The sequence below is a fragment of the Chaetodon trifascialis genome, chromosome 21 (genome assembly GCF_039877785.1).
Source record: "Chaetodon trifascialis isolate fChaTrf1 chromosome 21, fChaTrf1.hap1, whole genome shotgun sequence".
In the NCBI taxonomy this organism is placed as follows: Eukaryota; Metazoa; Chordata; class Actinopteri; order Chaetodontiformes; family Chaetodontidae; genus Chaetodon; species Chaetodon trifascialis.
Genome location: NC_092076.1, coordinates 7,961,247 through 7,983,540, shown reverse-complemented (window position 1 = coordinate 7,983,540; position 22,294 = coordinate 7,961,247). Strand labels below are relative to the sequence as shown.

At 44.3% G+C, this 22,294-nt stretch overlaps 1 protein-coding gene across 3 annotated transcripts in view; it reads right to left on the bottom strand.

Annotated features, from left to right (window-relative positions):
• LOC139349415 (zinc finger MIZ domain-containing protein 1-like) overlaps positions 1–22,294 on the bottom strand; it is a 109,833-nt gene that overhangs the window by 9,008 nt on the left and 78,531 nt on the right. The window contains exons 5-6 of one of the 3 annotated variants that reach the window (XM_070990185.1): positions 18,828–18,933; positions 8,617–8,652 (exon numbers count right to left, since the gene is read on the bottom strand). In XM_070990185.1, coding sequence (XP_070846286.1) covers positions 8,617–8,652; positions 18,828–18,933 — 142 coding nt within the window. Of the gene's footprint in view, positions 1–8,616; positions 8,653–12,967; positions 13,154–18,827; positions 18,934–22,294 lie in introns of those variants that run through there. The other 2 variants (XM_070990186.1, XM_070990187.1) reach the window with 2 other exon arrangements.

The window sequence follows — 22,294 nt, the reverse complement described above, 5'->3', positions numbered from 1 at the left end:
TTAAGTCTTCACTGTGTAAAAGTACATGTATACTGGTGAATTTGTTTGCAATGTCTACCACCAAACCCCAAATTGTATCTGACATCAAGCATGTCTTTACCCTGATAAATACATTTTTCTAACATGTAAAACACATGTATGTATTGCATTATTGGTTTATTTAAATGCAGTTTTTTGCCATCCAAATAAAATTTAAAGCACAGATCAATAGGAAGGATGCATCGTTATGCTGCAACATGAAAGATCAGCTTCAATCCAGCATGTCACTGCAGCTCGTGGCCACTAGGGTTCACTCTGGGCCTGCAGATGGACTCTAGCCCTTCCCTTCTCCCCACCTTCCTACCTACCGCTCGGTTAGGCAGCTACCACAGAGCGCGTTTGATCGAATCATATGCTTTTCATCTGCAGTGCATGTTTTTGTGCTGTGCCAACTACAAAAGACTCACTTTTCCTTTTTCTCTCCCTCTTGCTTTCCGTGCCTCCTTCTAGCCTCTCTCTGCGGCGTCAGAGGAGAGAGGGAATGTGGATTCAATCAAAGAGCAGGGCAGCCACCTCCTCTTATGATTCACAGCACTTCTAGGCTGACTGAGGAGCGAGGGAGGGGCAGGTGGGTGAAACAGAGTGCTTGGTGATTTCAGCTGCGGTTCGCGCAAAAAGCCACGTCAATATGACAGCAGACAGCGCAGGCTGTCCTCGCAGGCAGATCCACCCTGCTGCCACATGCAAGGACGGGCCGCCACAGCAGATTTTACACAGAGAGGGAGAGATAAAAAAAAATAAAGGTTGAGTGAGTCAGTGAGAGGGGAGACATCAGGCTAATGGGGCTGATGGGAGGAGGAACAAACAAAAGCTTCTGACTCCTATCACAAACATGGCAACCCAGACATCTGACCACACATGAGTGCTTGTAAACAGGGTATAAGCCCTCTGGCGCACACACACACGTAAGGAAAGACACCGCACTGGCGTAAATGAACGCCCACGGAGGTAAAATAAATAGGACGTGAGATGTCCTCCGAGTGCGCCGAATTTCTGAGGACAAAACAGAATTTCAGCGTCGACACACGTGCACCTTCTCCTCTCAGAGCATCGCACCCCAAAAGGCACCTCCTCTCCTTTCATTTGAACACTGAGCACACCAGCCTCGCTCTGTGTAAAGATGAGGGCTGGAATACAAAAGACATGTACAGATGGTGCCAGCAGTCTCCCTGCCTCTCCCTCTCTCCCCCACCCCACCTCCCTCCCACTCCTTTAAAAGCAACACGGGGCTCAGGCGCAGAGGCAGCTGGGTTTTTCCTCCTTCCCACCCGCTCATGCTCCCTCTCTTTTTCTCTCTCTCTTTCCCCCTCCTTCCTCCTCCTGTTCTTGGCAAGGCAGGTGCCAGGAGACAGGCTGTGCTGTTCCTCTAGAGGATTGATCTGACTTCACCGCGGCTGTGCTTTGCTTGACAGAAAAGGCCTCTCGGGCGCTCCTCACCTAAAAACATCACACTTGCAGGTAGATGTGCAGATTTGTAGGGTAGTTTTAATTAAATACAACCAGGTCCAAGCGTGGCTAATAGGTTTACGAGTTTCACATCTATGTTAGAACGTCCTGCAGTGTTTCAACACCCTCCCCTCCCCAACTCACTCCTTCTGATGGAGTGAGTTTTCAATTCAAGGGCCTGGCGAACAGCCAGCATGTTACAGCTCAATTAGGTCCCATTATTCTCTTCCAACAAGGGGTAACTTGCACTTCTTCTATGTTGATAAACATGTCTCCACAATTTGTCCCCTAACTGTGCCACCGTGAGGCCGTCTGGCTAAGGGGACGGTATCCTCGTTTCACACCGAGACCGACATCAACAGCCGCAAGACAAAAGCAACAACGGCGCTGAGCCAAGCAGCGAAATGACAATACATATCTAAGACAACGAGAGAAAAAGAGGAGAGAGAGGGAAGCACCAGTGCTGCCACTTAAGGAGGAATTATTCTACCCCACCATTAGATAAAGGGCTTATCACCACACAAAATTACCACCTCCACTGAGCACCAGCCTGTTTAAAGGAGAGCCACTCTGTCATTGACTCAGAGGATAAACTTCAGGTTTCATATGACAGGAGGAGGAACAGCCGACCCGTTACTCCTCACAGTCTTCCCCTCCTCCTTCTCCTCCTCCTCCTCCTTTACCCGAGCATCTCTCAGGACAGTACGGATGATGAACACAAAAGGATTACTGTTTTTCTTCTCCTCTCCTCCCACAGACGGCCCTTTAGTAGACTCATCTGTTTCCCTCCCTGAGAAGAGCCAAAACTGGAGATAACCGTCTTAGGGGTAGCTCTCCAAAATCACAGTGACTATTCTGGAGTGAATCAAACTGCCGTTTGGTGCTACAGAGCATCTCTTTGCACTGTTTACATTGGTCTCCCTGGCGGCAACGGGTCTCTGGCTTCCATAAGGAGAGGAGCCTATCCTGTTTGCCTTGTAGATAGTCCCAGGGGCCCGGCTGAGTCTGAGCTGTATTGATATTCTGGTGCTCAGCTGTGCAGCCTGATGGCCAGCCACGGCGAAGGGCGGTAAACGCATCTGCTGGGACTAGATGGGTGGTTCAGTAGATGGGCCTGCAGCTTCCAGCTTCACTCTCTGTCATAAAGCCCCCGGGAGGCATGACAAATGACGTGGACTGCATCCCTGACAGTTGTTCAATGCTCTTTCCAATGATAATGCTCCCCCACCCCACCTTTCACCGCACGTACAGACAGGAGGCAGAGAGATAAACTGTGCTGATTAAATAGCTTGATTCTGTCCCCTTTTGCTCGACTAAAAGAAAGGGGGCTTCAGATTAAAGGGACAGTTCAGATATTTCCTTACTTACCTGTAGTGGTGTCTAACTATTTTGGTTTTAGACGTCTGTCTCTAGGATTTCTATTCATACTCCAATACAATGGAAGGGAGTCAAATTTCATTTGTGCTGCTCTGAAAAGGTCCTCCATAGCTTCACTTCACTTCACTAGATGATGTGCACCTATGGCAGCCTCAGATCTACTATGAGGGGAGAGCAAGAACTGTCAATGGTGAGTTGGGACTGCTAGTTTCTCATGCTGGTAGAGATCCTTGAGAGGGAACACAACGTGAGGCAAGTTGAGAAAAAGGCTCAGCAGTTTCCTCCTTTTCAATAACACACATCAGCCAAAGCTACTTCCACTGCAAAGCTCCTTCCCACCATGAAACAAGGCAAGCACTCCTATCACAAAGTAACTGGAAGAGTGTAAACAAAGTTACTGTGGCGACTATAGGCTAATGTACGATATATCTGTCTACTGTGGCAGTGGATGCTGAGCTATAAATTAAAATGCATGCTCTCAGTATCAACAGCGAGACTGCCGCCATCCATTTGCATCAGCTATAAATCCATCTTAGCAAAGGAATAGTAGCTATAGAAACTGTTGACAGCATGTTGACTGGATTATCCAGTTGGAGGAGAGACATGTTCGTGTTTCAATGCTTTGAAGACAAAAATGATCCATTATAACAGAGTGGAGAAAGAATCCTTTAAAACAGACGTACAGCAAATGCAACCGAGCCGTGATAAAGAGCGACGAAGCGCTCCACGAACAACCTGTGGGAGAGGATAACCCTAAAAACATGGCTGCCATGTCAATGGTCAATCATTCACTTGCTGCCTGTTCCACAACATTTTCCTCGTCTGTTCCCTTTTCTCCCCTCCTGTTTCCCTCCATTTACTGGCAGGGGGACTGTAAGGGAGGCAGCAGGTAAGGCAGATGCCAAGAGCTCTTGTGATCCTCCTCGCTCCCTCCCCTCCCTTCCACCTCCTCCCTCTCTCCCTCTGTGCTCTGTATCTAATAGACACCTGCTCCCTTGTCAACCCTGGACTCCCACCTGGCATCGTCCCACATGGCTCGGTCACCAACGTCCACACGAACACAGAGTACACATCCAGTCATCGCATCACGCTCACATTATCAGAGGTACTTCCTCACTTATTCCCACACTAACTGTAAAAATGAAGTCCAATTTTTGCTATAAACCTGTCGGAAAGATTCACAACCCCCAAATGCCTTGTTTGAAGACATTTAGCCAGAAGGGCTGAAAGGAGAACAAAGACCATGAGCAAACTAACAAGAACGGCTCTAGTGGGCTGCACTCTTTAGGTTTTGAGGGAGCTCTATTCACATTCTGTTCCTCCCTCCTCTCTCGCTCTGCCCAGAAAGGTTTGAATGGACACAAGCCTCCTGCAGGCCAAAGTCAATTAAAATAAGAGAGAGTCTAGGGAGCCCTAGTATCCCTGGTTACTGCAAGCACCTAAGAGGCCATGCAAAACAGCCATGTTTAGTTTAAGCCAAAGAATTCCTCGCTTATGTGCCTCGTGTATGCTTCCCAGAACTGTAAAATTCTGGGATTTTCCTCATAATATATGGAAAACTACATGAATAACTGGTTGCTATGCTCACGATGGCCCAGCCGGTGCCAAACTATCCTGCATAAACTACTGGCTGGATCGTAAATCATGTCCCACTCTGCCTCGCGGCTCTCCGACAGTCACCACAGAGCCATGGATGTCTGCCTGGCAGCAATCAAACCTCTCTTTGTCTTTTCACAGATGCCACAAATGATTCATCGATGCCAATTTGATAATGAAATGGGAGCAACTCCTCAATCATGCAGGCTTTTAGGAGGCGGGTATAACAGGTATGGCAGGTTATGGACCTATCAACCCATGACAGACCAGCGCTGTGCTACTGTGCTTTCTATCCATGGGGGATCATTACAACCCGGGTTCCAAGAAAGTTTGGATGCTGCGTAAAACGGAAATAAAAACCGAGTGCAATCATTTGCAAATGAACTGTGTTTACTGACGGTTTTACGAAGCGTTCTCGAGCCCATGCAGTAATATCCTTTATATGATCATGTGTCCACAAAGTGGTGAGCCTCGCTCCATCCTTGCTTGAGAACAACTGAGCTTTTCCAGGATGCCCCTTTCATACCCAATCATGATACTATCACCTGTTACCAGTCAACCTGTTCACCTGTGGAATGATCCAAACAGGTGTTTTTGGAGCATTCCACAGCTTTCCCAGTCTTTAGCTGCTCCTGTCCCAACATATATTGTGTTGTCTTTTTGTAATCAGGGCCGTAGACCAAAGCTCGCACGCTTACCGCCTTAAACACATGGTGCACATTGGTCAGCCTCTCAACTTTCCAACACTTCGTCACAGAAGCAAGTGTGAACTGGGTGTTGTAAAACTAAGTCTGTAAACTGACTTCATTAGCTCAGTTAGTAAGATTTTAAAGTTGGGTGGGTCAATTGGTGACATATTTCAGGGTGAGTGATGTTTTCAGGAAGCTGATGAAGTGGGAAGGATGTGTGAAGTGGGAACATGTGAATGTCATGGCTGCCATGTGGCATCAAAATGTGACATATTTCCCCCGAGGTCGCTTAAACATATGCAGTTAGGAAGCTATTTCATTAGGTGAAAATGAGCTCAAAGACAAATGAAAAAAGTCAGAATGAAGGTGTTTAGCAGTGGAGAAGCAAAAGGAAGCAGCTGCATATTGTGGATTGAAAGTAATAGCGCTAACTGTTATAAAACAGCCTGTCTATCTAGGCCAGACAACTGCCTCCTGTCTGCACCTCATCTTTGTCTCCTGCTTTTTTTCTTCCATTATTCCCTCTCCCGCTCTCTCTCTGGAAAGTCAGTGATGTTGGAGTCTTGTCAATGAGTACTTAGGCCCGTTGCCTCATGGGGAGCCAGACTTGCTGGCTAGGTTTTATGGCCCATTTCAGAGCTGCCCCAGCTTAAATACAGCCTCCTGCTGGCCACATGGCCACAATGTCGTGCCATGTCCATCCGGCGAGGAGAACGGGGGGGCGCTTGGACTCGCGCCAAAAAGGTTTTACTGAGGCCACAAGCATATGTGGCCATGTGGAGGCAAGCGGCGCAAGGAGAAAAAGAAAACGCTGTGGATTTGGTGTTTCTGGGTTTCTGTTTTGACATCCTGCGTTCTTTGTTGCAAAATCAAAAACCACTAAAGACTGTATTACTGACAGATAGGAAAGCTGTCCCTTATCCCTCTTAACTTCCCACTTGTGCTGTCATAATAACTTCAGCATTAAAATATCCAGCTAACCACTTTGTGATGCAAATTTCTATCTATATGCATATAAAACTGCAGGATTTCTAAATAAAAAAAATCAAAAATGTCGAAGATAAGACACTTATGCTCAAATCAAATCTGTGTTCACAGATTCAAGATAAAGATTAGACTCTATATCTTTAAAGAAATCCACTTGGCATTGAGTGAATACCTACAGGAATAAGATACAATAAACGCCACAACCTCAAGATGATTTATGCAGATCTCATCACTCGGGCTGTCATTTCTTGGTCATGGCTGTAAGGGAACCAAACCTTCGCCCAAACAGGCCAGTGTTTTCAAAGATAATCTCTTCTGGCACATGCAACAAATCTCTTCATTAAAAACAGGGCACGCCATTCAGGGTCTCTGTAAAGCAAGAAGGTGGAAATCTATAGCATTTCAGCCCCCTGGTGTGAATTAATTCCTTGTGCATTTAAGCCAAACATCTCCCACGTCCAACATTCAATGTTCAGTCTGTTACTGTATGTCGCTCCCTGCCACAGTAAGCTGATTGGGAGAAAAATTCCTTCCAAACCTACATCTTTATGTCCTAATTCAGGAGCTAAAATCTGGCAGCACTATGTCAAAGTGTCTGAGGTCAAGTTTCAGAGCTCCTTAAAGGACCGTAGCAGTTTTAGCCCATTTACTCAAAGCATGTATGCAGCTGACTGACTTGCAAACCGATGCCATTGTGTTTTAGATTTTTGATGGCAACCATTCATTTGCATTACTTTTTCTAATGTATAAATAGACTCTCTCACACTTTTTGACTTCTGTAAGTGTAAATAGGTTTTAGTCTTTATTCTTTTTTTTTACTGTCATTATCTCTGAATGTTTAATAATGTTCTCGCTTTCTTGTCTCGTGTGTTGCGTTTCTTAAGGTTTTCCGAGTGCTATATAAATACGCTTGATGTGATTCCTACGATTCACTGTCGATTACTCAACTGAAGTTTCAAGAGTTTGCGAACTGACTTGCATACGATATAGAAAAAAATCTCAAGAAGTATAATGCATACATGATTTGCACTTAAGAGGCTAGAACTTGCAGAAATACTGACATGGTCCTTTATAAAGGGCGAAGCTGACCACCTGACCACACTGAGGTTCCTAAAAACTCTGCCATCTGCCCAGTGAGGCCGGCTGCACCAGCACAGAGCATGTTTTTAACCGTGCACTTCTGCAACCAGATTATCAGATGAGCAGACCTGCAAAGACGCAGCTTACAGGAGCCAGACTGTTTCCCCGAGCAACAGGCTGCTATTAACGAAGGCCCACCCTTAAGCCCTCGTCTACAATGATACTAATTAGGCACAGAGCAGATGTGCCCAGACTACTGCCCACCTCAGGGTGCTGGGCAGGGCCGGTACCGTCACGGTGGCATACGCTGGTGGCTGATTCACCTGCGACCTTTTCACAGTGGGCCTGGGGTCAAAGCCTCTCTTTAGAAGTACAGTAGGAACAGACACTGGAGGAGCCAGGGCCGGGTCCTGGCACCCCTCTAGGCTCATTAGAGTCATCCATATGTGCAACGGCGCAGGATTTGAATAAAAGGCTTCCTCATGATAAACACTCAAGCCAAAACAATGAAACCGTACCCATTTCAAACAAGCTCAGATGGTTCTTATACTGCACTTTTCTCTACATACAGCATGTATTTAAAACAATGTACATTTTCCAGATATTGTGCTTTTTTTCCTCATTCCTTTAAACTGGATTCCTGCATTTCTATTAATGCTTTCCAATTTTTTTAATTTATCATATGCATTTATATTTTTGTAATAGATCTTTATACTGTATAAATTGCATTTCACGCTGTCTTTTTGAATATTATCAAATATATTTTTTTATTCTGTTTTATTTTTTTCTCTCAAATGTCTGGTATTTTGTCCATATACAACTAGCATTAAAATCTACATCATATACACATAAAATAATTTCACATTCCATATTTTTTATGACCCAGTACTGATGTTGTACATGTTAGTGTCTATAAGACCCAGTTTGCTATATTCTCATGTGTGCTTGCTGTCCCTGTTTCCATTAAAGTTTCATCACATTATTCTGACTTTGAATTAAGCTCCGGTCACAACTTTTACTACCTGCTTTTTCAAATAAGTGAGAAGGCGAGGGGGTGTAATTAACATACAAATCACCAAGAGGAACAAGGCATAAACTTAGGTTGTTAATGGCTTCAATGAACAGCCGAGACCACAAGTGTGAGCTATGATGCAGGCAGGATGATAAAACAACATGTGTGACATGCTTTAGACTGTGAAACTCTGACAGACAACACAACAGCAGCCACGTTCTGCAGCTTTTCTAAATGACCAACCAAACAAAGCACATCTGATGCCATTCCATGTACAATATGTCGACACATGTCCGATGTGAGGACATAAGGGCTGTGATGAGGATGGTTGGTTGGATTCAGCCAATGTGTATGAGTTTCCTGTGCAGCACTTCAACACACAGCAAGTACCTGAGTCAGACTGACACCTCCTGCAGCAGTTGGTTTCTGTAGGGTTCAAATTTTACATTTTACTGTACTTTACAAACATTTCTAAAGATATTCAGTAAATGACAGACAATTGATAATGAGTTTCTTCCGTATTCAAACACAGACCTATGAGATGACTGGATGGTTGAGAGATATGAGTTTATAGTTCACAAACTGCCTAAAAACCTACTCAGAAGAAGAGAGAATGGTTGAACATACTATACTTGAAATAAGCAAAATTATGGGTATAATGAATTTGCAAAAAACTCAAGTTAAATAGATCACACTTTTACTGTGCCATGGTATAAAATCACAGTGATATCCAGTGTGGACAGTTTATTTGTTGACATTTCACGGCATTCCCGCTACTAACACTGAAAAATTACTAAGAAGTATCACTATAACTAGTTATTGTTTTCCGTGGTGATGCATCTCATCACCACAGGATATCTATTAGTTAATGAGACGACTCTTCTCTTTTACTATTCCTCAAAATGTGACTTGAAAGGACGTGGAGCTCTTAATCGGAGCAGTTAACTTATGATAGACAATGATGTGTAAGTAGGTTTAAGCAGTTAATGCTTTACAGGTGAAAAAGGGGTATTTTTATATGTGCAGGGGAGGTTTGCCATAGACACGTGAAAGACGGATTAAGTCCTATTGATTCCTTTTAAATCTCTGGTCATAGATTACTTAATGCCTCTTTAATGTGCTGCTTTGTCCAATACCGTCATTCATAATTTCTCAACTGAAATTAGCTTCAGAGACCAAAACTGTTTTTGTACCAAGCTCTAAACTGGTTCATTTCTGCTGTAAAGTTGGGCATTTTAATATGGGGGTCTATGGGGATTGGCTCACTTTTGGAGCCAGCTCAAGTGGCCGTTCGAAGAACTGCAGTTTTTGACACTTTTGCATCGTCTTCATTCTTCACCCCGGTGGTTGCTGTTAATTTATTTCTAAAAGGATCTTTTCACTGCTTTCAGACTGCCTGAACAACACATATAGAAGACCTCGCAAACGTCTTCACTCCCTCTCACTCTGCTGTAGGTGCAGATCAAGTTAAGCGCTTCCACCGCTCTGCACTCTGATACCTGATCCACAGCTGACAAAAGAGGCCAAATATATGATTACTTTTCACCTGCAGGACTGATCATAAGTTAGGATCAAATAACAGTGAACCTTCTAATGCCTGCTGTTAGTTACTGTTGTTGGTTCTCCAAAGGACTTACAGGGAGAATAAGGAGTAGGCAGAGGCATCCCCTTTTATGTGAGGAGAAATATCTACCTGCTGTTACAGCAATGCAATTTTAAAACTCTGGTTATTGACACGTCCAGGGATCACATCACATGTGACAAATCAATATTCAGATTTTTGTAGCCATGTCACAGGACAGAAACAGCGGTCTTCCGGGTGAAAGCCCTGTGTTTGTTTGACCCAGCCATCCACCCTCCTACAAATGTGGACTTTCTTGTTCTTTTTACTACGTCACCTGGCTTCCTCCTTTGCTCCAATCATAATTACTATGGCCACTAGAGGTTGCCGCCTAACAATAAACGTAAATATGGGCTGTAATAGCCACCTTCAAAGTCGACCCATATAGCCATTTTTTCTGCCGAGGGCAGGCTCAGATTTCATCGTGTCATAAAGTTGGTGAAGACGTGTGAAGCAGCAGCTTCATGCCTCAGCAGCATTTAAATAACATCACTAACTGTGACTGAAATTAAAACTGTGTTTCTGTCAGAGACTGCCCGCAATTACAATCCCCATTTCATATCTGATCTTTGGAGGATTCAATATACAATTTGATCAAAACCCTGCATTGGGTTTGACTGGATGATCACAATAGGTGTAAACAAACTGCATCCCTGTCGGTGGCTGGGATGTTCTTTTATTAAAAAGCAACGTGGAAAGAGCCCGAATCTTCTGCAAATACACAAATGACATCAACTGCTCCTGCGTGCCGTCTGCTCTTATTTTGATTTGGGACTTTATCGGGAAAAACTTCACAGAAAAAGGTCAGTGCAATTTCACAACTTGGTGGAAAAAAACACATCTCCAATAGAGAGAACAAGAGATTCATTGAAGCTGACAAAACAACAGTAATGAATAGTTGGAAGTGTGGAGCACTGTACAGCTAGCCAGACATCTCTTTACCAACACCGCCTGTTGCAAAACCTCTCTTGTCTTAGCATGTTGGGAGCTGTCCCACAGACACATTTTAGGGGGGGGGGAGAAAAATCATTGAAGAACTGCCCAAACCAGGACTTTACTGTACAGCTTAACAAAACCCCTCTTGATGGAGAGAAGTGAACAATAAAGAAACCAACATGCCAAAATATAATTCTCAAGTGAGGCTGATAGGAGGAAGAAATTACACCAGCTGACTTTATCTCTTAAGAGAAACTCAGCCATTAAAGGAGCGCTCCACCCTTTTGCTTCGAAGGGGGACACGAAAAAGTTTGTAGTTTGCTCTGTTGTTGTTGTAAGGAAGGTAAACTCACAGTCAGAGTGAAAAAAATGGCATCAAAATGTCCAAAGGAACTCATCAAAAAGCATAATCCGCCCGTCCATCATTGATCTGTCTGCATAACAATGGCTGCTTCAATGATAAATAGCTAAAACATCCGATGGAGATTTGGAGCTATTAGGAGGAGAAAGAGTGACATGGAAGAAGTTTATTTAGAGTTTAGACAACATACTGAGCATGTAGACTAATGGCGGACAGGCGGATTGAGCTTCAGGAGTGGTTTGACGAGTCTGTATGGATGTTTTGTCTTTTGCTGTGAGTGAAGGAGCAAGCTACCAACCTTTCACAGCTATCTCTCAAGCCTACTGACACTCAAGTACTCCTTGAAGTTGAACAGGAAGAAAACAGGTGCATTAAGCATCTCAGTGCCGTCAAAAGCCTGAAAATTTTAATCTGCTGCTCTGCCTTAAAAAAGCAGACATGATTGGACCACGAGAAACGCTAAATCCCTGATCTGAAAGCAAAAAAAAAAAAGACTACATAGGAGGAGAATCTGTGCGTGTCTCTGCAGTGAGCCTGGCTGGTTGTGCCGTGTGGCGCTGAGGGGAGTGGGTGTGATAAACTGCCAAGAGTCTCGCGGAAAACGCCGCCTCAAGTAGGTCAGCGCGACTCAGAGAGATAATCAAGGCCATTTTGACCCCTTCTGTGCGAGCTGTAAGTGGGTCAAATGCAGCAGTCAGCTGTTGCAACTCTATCACGCGGGGCGCTGCGAGGCACTCGTCATACTGTCAAACCCCATTCCGTTAGTTTAAGACATGGCAGGGTGCCCGCCTGCACCCACCGATGCAGGAATCAACCCTCTATCTGCACCCCCAGGGGTAAAATAACAAGAAGTTGCTCTCAGCAGCAGCAGCAGATCCACCTTCCCTCTTGTCACTGAATACACCCCCTGCAAACACAACCCTCTTTAACTGTTGTCTCCTCCTTTTGACAGCTCAAAGCTTCGCAGCTCTGTCCTATTCACAGCAGCGCAGACTCCCCCCCCAGTCTCCATGTCTAAAATGCCACCCGCATTTCAACCAGACTAACTCCAGCAACGTCCTTGCTTATTTCTCACTCTTCCCGGCACAGAAAAGAGGGGGACTCATGTGTCTAGAAACACTTCTGAGCACAAATCTGCAACAGCAGAACAAAGGCGATACAGGGCAGCCTTAATCTCTGCACTACTGAAGCCAGCAGCTATTTTAAAGCTCTTTCTCTGTGTCTCTCTATCCCTCCCACCTTCCTCTCTTCTCTCTAACATTCTTCCTCTCTCCCTCCCCTCCCTCCCTCCCTCCCTCTTCCCCCTCGTTTCCCTCTGTGTCTCAGGGCAGCAGCTTCTCTCTGTTTTCCTCTCCTCTCTCCCTGCGTGTCCAGTGACTGACTGCACAATACACATCAATTATTCATGGCTGCTCTCTCCGTTTCGCAGGCAAAACCAATCACAGATGGAGTCATTGCTAATGGGCTCCTGCTGTACTTGCCACCGGCTTCTTTGCACTCAAGCAACAAATACCCCAGAGACAATGAGAGGAAAAACGGAGGGAGGCGGTGGTGGTGGGGGGGAAGGAAACTTCATACAGCACTAACAGCCATGAGGAGAAGAGGAAGACACACGTTTGTGGTCAGAGAAGAAGAAAGGTACGTATCGCCACAAATCATTCAGCAAAATTAGGAGCCGGCTTCTGCAGCAGTAAAGGGTTAAAGACAGAGGGGGGGAGAGGGGGGAGACACAGAGAGAGGGGGGGTGGAGGTGGTGGTGGGGGGGGGGCAGGCAGAGAGGGAGAGAGAGAGACAGAGAGAGAACCAAATGCTTATCTCCTCACCTCGGATGTATGCAGCAGTTATTGATGTATCTTCTTTTTCTGTCTAGTGATCCATTGCTTGCTCTCCCAATACACACATCACACAGAAGCGGCCACAGCCACTTCGCCAGAAGGGAGAGAGGGAGGGGAGGGGAGGGAGGGGAGGAGGGGAGGGAGGAGAGGAGAGGAGAGAGGAAAAAAAAATGCAGGCAGCTCACATTTCAAACCTGCAAAGGGGGGTGGCGCCTAATGTGCTAGACAGCCTGTATCTTGGCCCGGGTCCAGAGCAACGAGTAAAAGAAGCCTCAATCAATTCATTTAAAGCAACATTTGTTACGAGGGAAGTCCCGCCGAAAAGAGTGGCGATAGAGACGGTTCAGGTGGGTGCATTAAACAGTGATTTCAAGCCCCCAAACCTTGTCTTTGCATACAGTCGACTTAATCCATCAAACTAGTCATTGTAATTAAGGGGCATAGAGGACCAGGAGGAGGAGGAGGAGGAGGAGGAGGAGGAGGCTGGGTATTGTGGCTTCCTAATGCGCAGAGGGTTGGAATCAGAGAGGGAGGGGCCAATTAGACCACATTTGTCTTTCAGCACACATGAGCCTGAGCAGGCTTTTGGATAAATAATTACACCCATATAAAACATGTAAACTGTGGGCAGACGCACCACCTGAGGCAGTCTGGAGCGTCCATTGTCATCTGCAAATAAAAATACTCACGCTCACCAGCAGCGAGTCAACCCCGGTGTCAAATTAGTGCAACTGATCTGTGGCTAAAATACAACAATAAGCATTTAATTAGAGACATAGGGTACGACGTGAATTAATTTTAACGCGCCAACATCCGATTTTGTCGCGCTGCAAGTGACGGAGCCATTCGTGAGTGGCTGAAGATGCTTCCAGTCACCTCCTGCTGCCACACACATAATAACTGCGACAGCTACGTAGAGGGGAGGAAGGACAGACAAGCTGAACAGCTCTTATCTCTGGTCTTTCCTGTCTGTATTTGCTCCCCTGGTATTTACTATCAGCTAAGTGCACAGCAAGTGACTTACAGCCCTGCAGCCGCACTGCAAGTTAACACATCAATCATGGCTGGCTGGAAGACTTCACATACAGTTATCATATAGCGTAAAACACACAGCCTGTCCAAAGTGGACACAAGTGTAGATTTATATCTATGGAAGAATCAGGTGCATGTTACGTTCTGACATGGGTCCATCCGCAGCCAAACATTTTTCAAGTCTGTATAACTGTGAATCTTGGAGAAACGTATATGAACTGATGCACACCACATCTAGAGTTTAAAGTTTTAAGTTTCTACAGCAGGTGGGGGAGTGGCTCTCAGGGCTTGGACTAAAAACCCCCTGAGGAACCATGGCTCTGAAATAAAGCTTCGATAAAAGGCAAATAAAGTCTTGACTCTGTGTTTAAGTCTGATTAACTAACGGCTGTTCGTTTCTCAGATACAACTGCTGCTGATATTCAAGCGAGGCCTCGGCCACCAACGATGTTTTTTTTAGTGCTGTGTTATTCTCTATTTAGGAAAAGCCACAGCTAAACTGTACGTTGAAGCACAGCGACTGGAGAGACAGTAAGAAAGAAAGAAAAAAACATTTTGGTGTGGAAAGCTCTGGGAAGAGAAATTACAACCCTGCAGGCCCGTGTGTGTTTATCTGACCTCTGTATTGTGTGTAGAATCGCAGACCTTTCTACAGCTCAGTGACAACATGTCCGGCCTCCGCGTCTGAAGCACCACTGCTTCACTGGAAGTCGATGTATGCTCAGCACTTCAAACTACTGTTTGGACAAAATTTACATTAGATTTGCACCCCGGTGAAGTAAAAAATCCTCCCCTTAACTGTCTTTTTGTCTTTGAAATCAGTGAGAATTTCTGTAATTTCCCTATCTTGGGAATTTCCATTTAGAAAATCAGTATCTTGACATAAGACTAGCATTAAGATAGTATTAGCATTAAGATAATGCTCCTCTTTCCACTTCATTGAAGAAAATGATTAAAAATACTCAGGAGCATTTGACAGAAACTGGGTTTTCTCAGCTGGATTGCAGAGTCTGTTTTAAGGGGAATTAACTATTATCTTCTGTCTTCACTCCAGACGCTTTCATTGGCCAATATTTACTTAATGTTATGTGTTTTGGACATGATTTTAAACCACTGTTTCTCCACAGTGTAAGTCCTGCCACCTCTGCCTACTCTGCTCATAAAGCTTATTTTTCAGCTGAATGAAGGGTGTAATGAGAGGGTCATATGTTGTACATATTTTAAAGCCCTCTTGAGACAAACTTGTGCTTTTATGCATACACTATGGATAAAATTGACTTGGCTGAATGTTCTGCTGGATATTCCAGATAGATTCCAGCTCTCTTCAGCGTGAAGCACTTGGTCACAGTGCCTAATCTTCACCTAAAACTGCAAACAAACACAACATCCCCTCCCACTCCGGCTTTTGCTTCCTCATGCTTGAACTGGTTGGACAACCAAGACGCCGAAAGTCCCACCATAAATACTCCCACGGTCGAACCGACGAAACAAGTTGAAACAAATGATAAAAACTCTGTCACTTGGATGTTTTTAGCATGCTGACACAGTTACCTACAACCCACGATGTCTGCTGATCAAACCCGAAAACAGGCCTGCGTGTGTAGAGGAGTGTGGAGACGAACCAGGCTGACGGAGGGAGAGCCGAAGCCCAACTAATTATCTGCTGAATTGCTGGTTTACCAGGCGTTTGTTACATGAGAGAATGAACGGCTCGAGGAGCTGAAAAACTTCGACTGGCCTCCCCCCTCTTCTAAAGTGGTGCCTCCTTTCACTCTTTCGAGCTTAGGAATTCCAAGAGCTTGGTGAGGCGCAAACGATTGGGAATGTGCCACTCTGACCCTACTGGAGGAAAAAAAAAAAAAATCGTGATTAAGCGTTTTGTCGACACTCTCCAACCAGACTGAACCACCACAGTCCTGCGGGAGGGGGCTGATGAAACAGGCCTAACAGGGCTTCTAATGTACCCTGTGATGGAGGGAGAGGCCCTGATGAGTTTATCCACACCGAGCGAGTGATCTGCCTGCTTTGATGTCGCCACGGCACCACGTGCGTGGCTTCGCCCTCCGGTAAGACAGTCCAAGTAATCACAGATTAATAGAGCAGGCTAATCTCATTCACAAAGAGGTCACTACTAGCAGACAGACACCCCTCCCCCAGCTCTGCCCGATCATTGTGGGCTGCTTGCAAGAGGGCTACAAATGGCCGATCCCCCCCGAGTACATCTACTGAAGAGATCAGTAACTCACTAAATCACACTGAGTGCAGAGTTTTCCATTTCCAGTCTGCTGCAGAGGCATTTAATATACAACAACAGGCATTTTCTACACCTCTAAACTACTCACTTGCTGAAATTCAGATATGTTAACTGATAAAATCAATAAACAGTTGTCCTCAGGCGAGATGTTACATATTGCTGGTGTCGATGAGATCAAGGTCTGTTTCTATGAGTTTTGCCCTCCTAAGCTTTTTTTCTTGCAAAGAAATTAACAAACCAACGTCTTAATCTGTCGGAGGCATTTCACGATGAATCGATTTGTCAAAGCTACAACCTGTTTCAGCTGTAAGTTGACTGTGAACATCGATTCCCTACTGCTGAAATCAGCTCGGCCCTCCCCTCAGCACAACTTCTCCCTTCAATTTTCTCCCATGTCCGGGAGATGAATTTTAGATGACATAACAGAAATGTAATCGCCCGACCACGCCGTGTGTCAGAGCCAAGACAAGTTAGGCTTGGTTAAAACAGGACACCAAATCTGATTTACTTATTAGCGCTCGTCCATTGACCTGATGTCCTCTGTGGCGGATGGCCCCTGCATGTAACTACCGGAGATCTTGCCCCCCCTCCCCTGACACACACTTTTTAACATAGATTTTCAGAGCAGATTACAAGATGCATCATGTGACTGAGCGGACCAGTGGATATGAGAGTAAGATTTGGCTTCAAATGCTCCCTGGACACTTCTTCTCTTAAGAAATACTACCGGGGTGTGGGCTCCACAAGCCCCTTTGTTAGCAGAGATAAGGAATAAACATAAGGTGGAGCAGTTTCAAGCTGTCTTTATCCAGGACAATAAAAAAGCTTGTTATGCAACAAATGGCAGGCTGTCTGCATTTATGACTGAGCTGGGAATAAAAAAAAAATACTTGGATCTCATCCAGGACTGTCAAGATTTGGCTAAATTAATTAGCGTAAAAACAACATCACGCACAGGAGGATGTGCATGAGGTCCTCTCTGCACAGACTTCATCTAGTTTCTCAAATTTTTCTTGGCTTTCTGAGACTCCCAAAAGTCTCCTCAATGAGCGGCAGACACTGACTTGTCTGTCTCTGGTGTTGGATGGCTGACCTGCTGCCGCCATCCCGTCCCTATCATGTGACTAACTCCCCTTCCCCCGTCACTCGGCAACGGCTCCGCTGGATGTCAGGGAGTGGGTCCTGCCCGTGGGGCCCCGTGGGAGTGTCGTTTAAGATCCATCTCCCTTGGCTGCCGGAGAGGGCTTTCGCTCCGCCTTAACAACCGCCTCGACTGGGGCCTCCACTCCAAAGAGCTTCTGGGAGCTTTGCAGGAGAATGCCTCCTCATAGGTTTCCATTGACTCTCCCTCTCTTCCTACAGACCTCTCCTCTCAAAATATTCATGCATATACAGGTACATAATTGTCCATGAAATGCACTTTGGGATGTTGCCTAGACTGGAGTACTTGCCGGTTTCCAAATGACTACTGTTGCAGGAAATTATTCAGACAGAGAATCAATTGGCAATCTTATCTAAGCCCATAAAGTGGGGCCTGAGATTTGGTTTAGCATTAAGTAGAATTAGAACATTTGGCAGTGTAAGTTAATTGCAGGCAGAGAATGATTCCCCTCCTGTGGCTGACATAAGAGTGACATTGCATGATTTGAAGCCTCACATTACCACATATAAAACCATTGACGGTATAAATCAGAAAAGGCAAACACAAGCGAAAATTCAAACAATATGTGTCTCTGACTTTCATGTCCGAGTCAACTTAAGATGGCTCAGCGGAGAGGCCGAGCACACAGAAGCAATTGCGCAACCCCTCTTTCCTCGTAACCCAAGACAGGTGGAAACCACAAATCAAAAAACTGTAAAGGAGCACAAAATATTCCGGTTATCTTCCGAGCTGCTGACAGCCTATACATCTTCATTCCCACCGTGCTTCAGCATGCTTTTTCGCCAGCTTGATAACAACATTTAGCAGTATACATCCGTCCCAATAATCCATCACTGTACCAAGATGACGGTGCGGTATGAAAACAGGAACTCATCATCACTGATAGAGTAGTTTTTTGTCGCATGTGACAAATGGAGTATTCTGCTGTACACACTTTGTCTAGAACTCCAGAGAAAAGTCGGGGCTGTTGTGAACAAGTTTGGAAGTGAAATGTGACATGAAGTCAAAGTTTATGGAGATATCAGAGGGTAAATCTTAATGTTCAGTCAGAACATTTGCTCAAAACCAAAAAAAAAAAAAAAAGTTCATCAAGCAGACAGCATTAAAATAATAAAAGCTCATCATTTGTCTCTTTTAATCTTTCCAAGAATCCAATAATCAGCTTAAAATGCTAAATAACTGGAATTGAAACATGCCAGTGACCATTTGGTACATGTGAAATCATGTCCAACATAGTTAAGTGTGCAGTACTTTTCTGGAGTGTGAGGATCTTGCACAGTCTAGCAGCAATGGGTGGGTATCATGAAATGCTGCCAAGTATGCAGACAGGAACTTTGAGCCCAGACTGGCCAGCATGGCCAGATGGCCTGAGACGGTGGTTGAGAAAACTCTGGACTTACCTGCTGATTTTGGAGTGAACTTGTCCCTGTTGGCAGCGCACACGGCCAGGAGCCGGTAGCCCAGGTCCAAGTCGTAGCCCTGCTGTGCTGCTACCCGGCTGACCACCTGAATACGACACAGCATGCAGCACTCAGTCAGGACAACATCTGATATTCTGTTCTATTATGGTACAAAGTTCATCTCTGCTGAGGAAACAGCCGAATGAATCCTAGAAAGAGGGTCACAAAAACAGCAATTTCATTATCGGCTTACTAGCAGAGACAAGTGGGAAGTAAGTAAAGTTTGTTTGGTCTAACACCTTTCACAGAGCAAGGTCACAAAGTGCTTCACAAGAATACAGTGGTTAAAAATAAGACCATAAAAACAGTAAGAAGAACAAACAAAGAAACATAAGCTGCAACAGACCTTAAAACCACACACAGCTCTGGACGACACGAGGCGAGACAATGGCCACTTGAGCCTTCAGCTGCTTTTTAAAGGCGTCAACAGAGGCGAGTCTACGGAGTGAGCGAGCCACAGTGGAGCCGCCACTTCAAAGACATGATCACCTTTTGTTTTCAGTTGAGCGTGAGGGAAACCAGCAAGCCCTGGTCCTCAGAAGAGCTCAGTGACCCACTGGCGATATAAGGATGGAGCAGATCAGGGATGTGCACAGGTGTCTGACCATGCAGGGCTCCACATGTGAAAACAGTGCTGCACAAACCTTCATAATCCTTCGAATGTGCATCTGTATTTACACACACATAGTGACAGACCATCAAGGGACACGTGGGCCTGATTTTATTCAGTAGATTGCATAAGTTGATGAGAAAATTCTTCCTAAAAATTCCCAGATCCCCATCAAACGCTCATGACTCATGTTTCTTACCAAATTTCACTGCAGTGTGTGGTCTATTTTTTTGAGATATTCTTCTAACTTACAAGCAATAATACAGGAATGGATACATTTCTCCCTGGCCAAAGTAACAGATATGTAGATATATATACCATTATACCCATGGATTACTTCAGAAAAACACACTGAATACAGGCCTGTCCTGGTAGTTAAACTTATCTAAAGGACTTAACATTTTGTCTTGACATTTTCCCACATTCTGACTGTTACATAAGAGCGAAGTTTGGCAGAATCAATGACCTACTTATAAACTTAAAGGATACAAGCTTATCAGTTCCATATGAGTCAGTGGACAGCGAGACGAGGAGCAAATGCATCACGCTCCAGTGCAGCGATGCCCACTGAGAGGAAGCATTAACAGAAACATCCACATGCCACAGGAGGTGATGTAAATCACCCCTATGTGGCACACATTGCTTTGATTTACCATCGTCATTACCAGCTCAAAGAGACCCGCTCCAGACATTTAGACCTTGAGGACATACTAAGACCTGAGTGGACCAAACGGCCTCACAAGAGACAAATTCTTCTCCCTGCCTGGGCTTTCATAGCCTGCTGTCACACTCTGAAGTTCAACACAAGCCCTGAGGTAGTACAGCTGAACACTGCTCCCTGCACCATATCATTATCTCCTGTAAGTATAGTCTTGACGTGACACCAAAACAGAGTATGTATATCTGGCCTTTATTTATAGGAATCCCCCATTAAGCAGAAGATATATGAGTATAGGCTGGCTAATTAGAATCTAAACTTGTGAGGGACATTTCGCTAAATGGTAATTTTAGTGCAAGAAGTTACGACAAGTAGTTCTAATTTCAGGGCTTAAATTGTACACAGTCAGTGCAGCTGTGGTGGTGGATTGTTTACCATACAGTAGTCACTCATTCTTTTCGGCCACATTGCTGTCACGAGGCAACTGGTGACTTTTGCAATAATTAACACAAGGTTAATTTTGTGTTTTTTAGAAAGAAAGCCAAGACCCTTAGTGTTTTTTAAAGTATTTCTTATTGAAAATGCAACTACCTTCCCCTCCAGTGTCTCAAAATAATATATTCATGCCACATACTGGGGTTGTGATTGTTTTATGGTAGTGGCAAAAGAAAATGACAGAGAGATGTAAAGATAATATATGCCTTTGCGTTCAACATCTTGTTTATGTCACATATGTGAAGCTTTAAAGCTCTGAAGTGTTTTGCTTTTTCTTTTTTTTTTTTTAACCAAGGTATTAATTTTTTTGGTGGTTGTAAGTTATTTGTGCAGTTTAAAAAGATGCAAAAAGCAGACAGACACTAACATACGCAAAAATGTCCTCTTGAAACTTGCAACTATCTTGTCCAATACTACATATTTTTTTTTACTATATTACATATTGTGTTATATTTTCGACCATGCAATACTACCCTTCTCAAGGCAATGTTGTTTTTATACTCTTTTTGCATGTAATGTACATACAGTATATAGTTTGTTAATTTGTTCTTTTTCTACATCTCCTTTTTATTCTTGCTGAAATTAAATTTATCCAGCATGAGGTCAATAAAGTTTATCTTAATAACATAGCAGCTAAATGCTACTGTTGGCATGCTAACACGCTCACAATGACAATGCTAACATGGAGATATTCAGCAGGTTTAATCCGCCTGACTTTAATGTGTTAGCATGCTAACATTTAGTAATTAGCACAATCCACAAAGTATAGCTGACGTTGATGACATTAATGTTTAGCTTGGCTAAAAAAGAAAACTTATTATAAGTGATAAAACTTTAGAGATTCAATTAAACGTTATTGAGACAGTACAATTTGTTTTTCCAGTCAGCTTAATTATAGAGCTAAAAACACAAAATAAGAAGTGCACTCTTCTGCTTCTTTACACTTGATGGCAGGGCTTCACTTGGTGGTTGTAACACACAGAGACTCATACGCAATAACCTTTTCCTTACATTTATTTAAATTTTTAGGATCGGATACGTTTCTTCGTGGCCTGATTTTTAGTGTAATTTCAAGGAAAGAAAGACAGTTTTGCTTACCACACTAGAAGTCTGTTGTTTGGTACCTTAGCAAATTTCTCTTGATGGCACAAACAAATATTTAGCTGTTTGTAGAAGATGTTTTTTTTGCAGTGCAGCCACCTGTCTTACATCACCAAATGCCAATGTTGAGGCAGCAGTGAGACACAAACACGCTGGCAACAGGGTGAAGTGTTTGCCATTGCAGTCTGAGGACGGGTAATTTCACAATCACATCAGATTCTCTGTGCTCCCTCCCAGTGTGGCTCACGCTAAGGTCTATACAACCCATAAACTAAAAGGAAAAGCCTTGAGATTTTCACGGCAGGAAACAAATTGAATTGGCGAAATGGAGGAAAAGGCACCTGCTGCTGCACATTAAAGCAGTAACACAAACAATCACTTGAATGGAGGGATGTGTCACAACGGTTTCACTGTGGTGCTCAAGTACAAATCTCTTGGGTTCCTTTGCTTGCTGTAGCCACGCTTTCTCTGCAGGGTTACAAATTGCACCCAACAGGAGCTATATGTATCTCTTATCTACTGCTGGAGGCAGTTTGGAAATGT